Below are 7,017 nucleotides of genomic sequence, written 5' to 3' on the forward strand. Positions count from 1 at the left end.
CTAAAATGCATCTGTGTAATAAAAAAATAACTATTGTTGCTCTTGTTTCAAAATGCAAATTAAAGTGATTTGATTTTTGATTTTTATGTTTTTTTTTAGTTGTTTGGTGCTCCCATAAAGCTCAGAAACAGAGTTATTACGGTACTCTGTCGGCAGGGGGTAGGGGAGCTTCCAAAGTAGACTATTAATTCAAAATGTCCCTCCATCAATAACCAGAGGAGCAAAAATAGCCATGCCATGACAGACGCGCTTTCATGTCATAGCAGAAAAACAAAGATTAATATCATCACAGGGTAGATGCTGCAGCTCATTATACACAAAGTAAGTCATGCTTTGCATCAATCTACACATCTAAGAAAAGCCTGTACTTATTACTAGGTGTCAATGTATCACTCGTGTCATCATTTTGCAATTTTAACATAGCCTGTGATCCTGCATCAAGTTGTTTTTTGAAAAAAAATAATGTATGAAGACTATTTCAAAACTTGATGACATACATAAGTTGTTTAGTGATGTGATTTACCTCATACAGCTATTATATTTTCTTGTTTTACTCGGTGTACAATTAAATAAAGACATTAAATGTTTTTTTGGTATGCCGCCAAAGAAGCTTACAAGTAAATTGCAATTTGGAAAAGTTAGTGGTGGATGAAAAATGTGGATGTGCCGGGCTGACTCAAATTTTGTGAACAAAGCCAAGATAATAAATTGCAACCAGTGAAATAAAGCTAAATAAAAGCTCCATACTTGTCGTGAGCAATACACTTGTAGTCATGATCTATGAGAGAGTACTGTGGGAGTTTTCAAGCCAACGGCTGAAATTAAAATCGTGTTTTTATGCTGTATGACTCAAAATTTCAAGTGGAAAAAAAAAGAAAGTCAAATGATGAATTTTTATCACTCGTTTAAGAGACATTTTTTTCTATTATCGAAGTGGGCGCAGATTTTAAGCAGTAAAAAGAGTAGAACATTTTGTACAATGAGTTGGTCAGGGTTTAATACTATATCTGTATATATAAAACTAATAAAATAATATTGAAACGCTTTAAAAATGGCTTTTTGAGTGCAAATACAAAAATCTACATTTTGGAAGATCTACATTTTTATGTTAGGTTCCTCTGTGAGTATAATATGCCACCTTAAGTTTCACAAAGTGAACTCGCCTGTGAAAATTATACTGAATTATTTATCATGTTGGCCAGCTAAGGAAAATTATGTCTCAATCTGTGTCATATTTTTCCCCTGTGTGTCTTATTAGTAAGGTTGGAGGTAAGAAGTCAGTGACAGAAAAGACCTTGAGCCCGTAGCAAATCCGTTTCTCTGGGCACTTAATCACTGTTTCTTGCAAACATGGCAGCAGAAAACTAAACCTCTACAGCACTGTTGACCTCAGTATGATATATAGTATATAGTACTAGAGGTCATAGACACTTCCTAAATAGGTTGATGTGTCCTCTACATGTTCTGTCTTATCATTTAGCTTTATTTAAGTCAAGGCAAGATATAGTGGAATAAAAGTCCTTGCAGGGGTTCTTGGGAGAACTTTAATAAGTGATCTTTAAATTGATTAATATTAAGTCTGATAGTAACTTTGTATATTGTTTGGATTGTTTATCTGCAACTTTGTGTCAACAAGTTTTCTCTCATTGTAGAATGTTTTTTTTCCAAATTTAGAAAAACATATATGCCAGTTTTAAAATATTTTTTTACTATCCGATTAAAAGTCATGACTGCTCGTGATGTCATCTGCCATGTAAACATATCAATTTGACTTAAATATTGTCATAAATCATTATTTTTCAAAGAAGTTGCATTCAGATTTGAGGCATCAGCTAAACTGTCAAAGCTACAAAACAAATTACACTTGAATACAAATTAAAGGCTAAAATTTGCATAACTACATGTGCAAAATGCAATTCCATCTTTGAGAAATCAGTCATTGACATTTCATGTTGCAAAGTTAGAGATTTGACCTACTTCTTTTAGCTTTGATCGGATATCCTTCATTCAAATATATATGCTACTCTTGTGTGAACTGATAAAACAAACGGTGGTCTCACCCGTGAATCCATCCGGACATTTGCATATGTAGCGTGGAGGGGACGACACATGACTTGTTGTAATACACGTGGCTCCATTCAAGCAACTGCTGTTTTCTAGCAGGCATGCATCACTCACGTATTGACAGAACTCTCCCGTCCATCCAGGTTTACAGATACACTGCAGCAAATCAACCATGTCAGTACATTTGACATGATGCGCTACTCATCAATCCTACTTTACAACTGTAAATTTCAGCTCAGTGAAGGCGCTGAGGCTTAGTGTGTTATCTACAGCGAGAACAGGATAATTACGACTATGCACGCCAGGCTTCAATTCAAGAATAAACAAAAACTTTCTCTCCATGCAAACAATTATAGTGCCATTATAATAGCATTTTCAAAAATTAAACATTACTTTAAAGCATGAATGTGACTAAAAAAAGGGAAATATATTTTTCCTTCTATTTTTTACTTAAAATGCAATATTTACATACAATACTCATTATTGTACTTCATTCTAAAGTTGTTCTAGGGTTGAGATACTACAATAGGTGGAAATACACACACAATTATAGCATTTTGTACCAATTAATCACTGTAGTATTTTTTTTTTTGCAAGCAGCATATGACAAGCAGGTGTGTCGCTTGGATGTTCACAGTTAAAAGACACCAAGGACTTATTTCACATTTTATATTTGGCTGAAAAATTACAGTAATGTGCACAGCTAATTTGTAGCATCTGTCACCATCAAACTAATCAATGTCGTATTAGAGGATATCACATGACTCTTCCAAGTGCAACATGAGACATATTTCTGAGGCCTCTGAGTATTTGATTATGACCGAGACATTGAATTACTCACCTGATATCCGGCAATTACACTCAAACACAATCCCTCATTTAGACAGTTGATATTGAGCATGCGGCAGTAGTCATTTACTTCTTCACAGTTCTTCCCCGAAAAGCCCCGAGGACATCTGTTGAGGGTAGGTGAGTGTCATAAAATCATTTCACTTCAAGCTTCAGGCTCTAACAAGCTTTATTTTTACACCATGTCTGGACTTGTGGATTTCTCTTCAGAGTTGCCGATTGATAGGTTTGGCAAATATTCTTCCTCGACAAAGATCAACAATTGGAATCGGAATAAAATGTCAAACACAGATTAAGTTGAGGGTGAAAAAACTAAAAAACTAAAAAGATAAATGAAATGAAACACAAAATATATCTACCCATCTATCTTTTTTTTCTCCACTGCTCATTCTGTTCAGGGTCATGGCTAGCCTAGCTGAACCAAATTTCATATTTCACCCTGGGCTGGTTGCCAGTCAACCACAGGACGCACATAGACAGACAATCATTCACTCCCATGTTCACTGAGTGGAAACCAAATCCACACTGCATGACCCAATAGAACAGACAAGATTAAAAGATGGATTTTTTTCCCCCATACTATTTAAAAAAAACCTCCATAAATTAACCTCCAATTTTCCAAATGTATCATCCTTCCAGTTAATACATATCGGTCATACATATCCTTACATTATTGAGTTTATCTCATAAGACTATTCATTGTTGAGTGGGAAAACAAATTGACAAAATTGTATCCAGCCTAGTGGAAAAGAGTATTTTGTTTTTGTATTTCACCTGCACACATAATCATGGCCTCTGGACACACAGGTGGCATTATTGAGGCATGGTGATGGGTTGCACACATTCCGCTGCCTTCTTTTGCATGCTGGGACTACTTTACCATCTGCACACACACATTGTGAGGCCTGGACACACAGACAGAAGAAACCAGGCCACGTGAAACAAGGATGGATTTCACATATGACTGAATAATAGGCCTGTCTTTTTTCTCTAATGGTGAAATTGTCTCTTTAGTCAATGTTGAAATAAATGACTGGACATTAGTATTTTTTTATGAATAACGTGCATACATTTGAGTATCTAGCCGAGATTCAGTGGAACTTTAAAATGCACTAAAAGTCACCAAAAATGTGGAAAAAAACTGTGCTACAATTTGATTCTGTTTAAAGAGACCACATTCAATGTGTTAGTGATAATAGAAAAATGAAAATTAAAAGCTCACATGTTCTCGTGCTCTGCAATTTTTTTCTTGGTAACACATGTTTGGCATGCAATCAATGGAGGATGCCGAATCGCAGTAGAGGCCCCCGAAATTTTCAGAACAATGGCAGACCAGTCCTGTGGGAGTCATCTCACAAATACCTCCATTTCGGCATGGATTTGGTTCACAAGTGGATGGTTTCTCGCAAGGTGGTTCTGCAAAAAAAAAAAAAAAAAAAAAAAAAAGACTTATCTAACAGTGTTTTGTATGACTGAAGAAAGAATATACAAAAGAATGTCATAAGAATTCAAAAGAAAATTGTTAAATTAAGTTTTTCCATGTTCGTCCTGGATACTCAAAGCACATTCAAAATTATTTATTCCTTCTACTACAGAGGCATTAGCAAATACTGTGGTTTTAGTATCTTGCTCGAGGATACTTTAGCAATTTAGACAATGGATGTGATTGACGATCACTCTACCCCCAGAGCCAAGCCTCCCTCCACAAATCAATTCCTGATCATAAGACTAAACGATCACAATAAAGATAATGTCCTAACTCTAATATTTGTATGGTATAGCAAGTAAGGATAGTGTGATGCATTAACAAAAATGTCTAGTTCTTTACTCATTACTTTTTAGGGCAATTGGGGGGAATTGTTCCGCCATGAGCGGACATCACATTTACTTTCATTAAGTGTAATGTCATGTTTGCCAAATTCTGCTACCTCATCACCAGTGACTGATTAGGACTGAGGTCTAGTTTTCTATTTTCTTTTTAAAGCAAAATGGATGGATTTCTCTGGATGCAATACTAACCATATTGTGCAACAAAGGATACGTGCTATCTGTGGCTTTTATGTGGTGAAGTCAGGTGAACAAATGAGCATTTGGGTCAGCATCAGCATGAGACATGTTGTGTTGTTGTCTTTGGGGTGAAGTCAATGCACTGCCAAACACTAACAATAAGCTTTTTCTTTTTCCAAAGCTTTATATTTTTAGAAAGTCTGATGTTTTATGTAGAACCCTAAATGATTTATTCTCAGAATGCAAAGCATATGAGGCCTCTGTCCATATGTGTATGTTAGACTTCCTCTCTGCATTTTTACATACATTAAAGTGTGATTGACTTCATGTCGACCAAAATAATCATTTAAATTTGATTAATTCATACAGTGTGTGAACAGATTTGTAAACCCCCCAACAAGCTGCAAAATGTTAATGTTTTTCGTAAGCATTTAGACCATTAGATTATTACTTTCAGATAAAAGTTGTTTTTGCCTGAAAGTGCTATCAAAGCAGTTTAAATGGCTCTTTTGTTTACAACTCAAATAAATTGTCTTGTCTTGCCTCCTCGTCTACTCTAAGTAGATGATGCTTTTCTTGCATATGCCATATAAAATGCTTTTGAGATTTAGCATTTCCAGCACAAAGTAATTTCTATTCTTATCTCTAATTTAATTTTCAGTAATTAGCTGATGTGTTAATGACTTAAGTCTATAAAACGAGAAAATTGTTTATTTTCTGTTGGTACTTTAGGTTCCTCTCATATTCCAAAAATGCATGTTAGCTTAAGTGATTTGGAAAATGAAAAAGTTAATAGTTCTAATAGCTGTTAAGAGGAGTTCAACCATTAAAATCTTTTCATATAAACCGGACAGAGAATAGCATATGGAAAATCACAGCAATATCAAACTTGTGAAAACTTTCATATCCGCAGAAACAATACTATATAAATGACATTTTTATTGGTAGATGTAAACCTGTGTTTTATAAACTACGGCAAGCACCTTTAGCCAGCAGCTATGCAGCTTTTTAGAGCCAAATATCAGCTACAAAAGTGTCTGATTTTAAGTGGTTGCTGAAACTATGATGACAAATACAATAAAGTAGGTTCATGTTTAAAGCCAATATGAAAATGCTGTTCTTAGATAGAAAAAAAACGTCTTCAGCTTTGACCTTTTCCTCAAGATATTTTGTGAAGTGAAACATTTGTAAAAGTACCTACCTGAGAATTCTTCACTGCAGATGCATGAGAATGAGATGGATGAAACTTTAACACATGTCCCATTTTTACACAGTCTGTCACAATTTTCCTTTCCAATAATTTCAGAGCAGGTTGTTCCTAAAAATACAGAAAAAAAGAAAACTATAATGATAATATATTCATTCCTCTGCATTATGCACAAAAACTGTCTGCAATGCTTTTAGATTTCTATTCATTGATTTTCTGTACCCTTTTGGGTCCTGGAACTATTGGAGCCCAATTGTTAACAACAAATATGAGAAGAAATACATCACCTACACATTTACAACAGTGCTAGTGTAAGAGTATCAATGTTAGATCTGAGTAAGTCACATTGCAGAACATTTTTCATTCTTACCTGAAAAATGTGGAGGACAGAGACACTTGAACATGGTGTGTTTCAGTTCTGCAGAGCTGTTGCTCAAACACACTCCTTTGTTCTTGCAAGGATTATCGAAGCAAGCGTCCAATTTTTCACAAAACCTTCCAGAGTAGCCATGTTGACACCGACATGAATACGCCCATTCCCAGGAGTCCGAACGACAAAGACCATTTCCAGAACAAAGTGAAAGCCTAGGAGAAGCCTGACAAAGTTGTGTCTTGACCAGCACGTTGAGTCTTAAACCATGCTTACACAGTTGAGTGTCTTTGTCGTACAGAGCGATGAAATAGTGTTGACCAGACTCGAGCCACTTAGTATCCACTTCTTTGCTACCATTTATGTTCCGGGGGAAAACCAACTGGTCACTTGTTAGTCCATTTGTTGAACAACTCTCAAAATTCTCCTTTGATACGTTGAGAATTCTGACACCGTATTCAGTCAGTATTTCATCGGTGTCCAGGGACAGTTTGTCACCATACTGCAACTCAAGTGGACA

At 35.5% G+C, this 7,017-nt stretch overlaps 1 protein-coding gene across 1 annotated transcript in view; it reads right to left on the bottom strand.

Annotated features, from left to right (window-relative positions):
• eys (EGF-like photoreceptor maintenance factor) overlaps positions 1-6,672 on the bottom strand; it is an 82,404-nt gene extending 75,732 nt beyond the window's left edge. The window contains exons 1-6 of the mRNA XM_077729412.1: positions 6,498-6,672; positions 6,122-6,238; positions 4,136-4,329; positions 3,688-3,818; positions 2,906-3,020; positions 2,061-2,220 (exon numbers count right to left, since the gene is read on the bottom strand). Of these exons, the coding sequence (XP_077585538.1) occupies positions 2,061-2,220; positions 2,906-3,020; positions 3,688-3,818; positions 4,136-4,329; positions 6,122-6,238; positions 6,498-6,531 (751 nt within the window). The 5' untranslated portion in view covers positions 6,532-6,672. The remainder of the gene's footprint in view (positions 1-2,060; positions 2,221-2,905; positions 3,021-3,687; positions 3,819-4,135; positions 4,330-6,121; positions 6,239-6,497) is intronic.
• Positions 6,673-7,017: the final 345 nt, after the last annotated feature.

This window comes from Stigmatopora nigra, chromosome 12, assembly GCF_051989575.1.
Source record: "Stigmatopora nigra isolate UIUO_SnigA chromosome 12, RoL_Snig_1.1, whole genome shotgun sequence".
Classification (NCBI taxonomy): Eukaryota; Metazoa; Chordata; class Actinopteri; order Syngnathiformes; family Syngnathidae; genus Stigmatopora; species Stigmatopora nigra.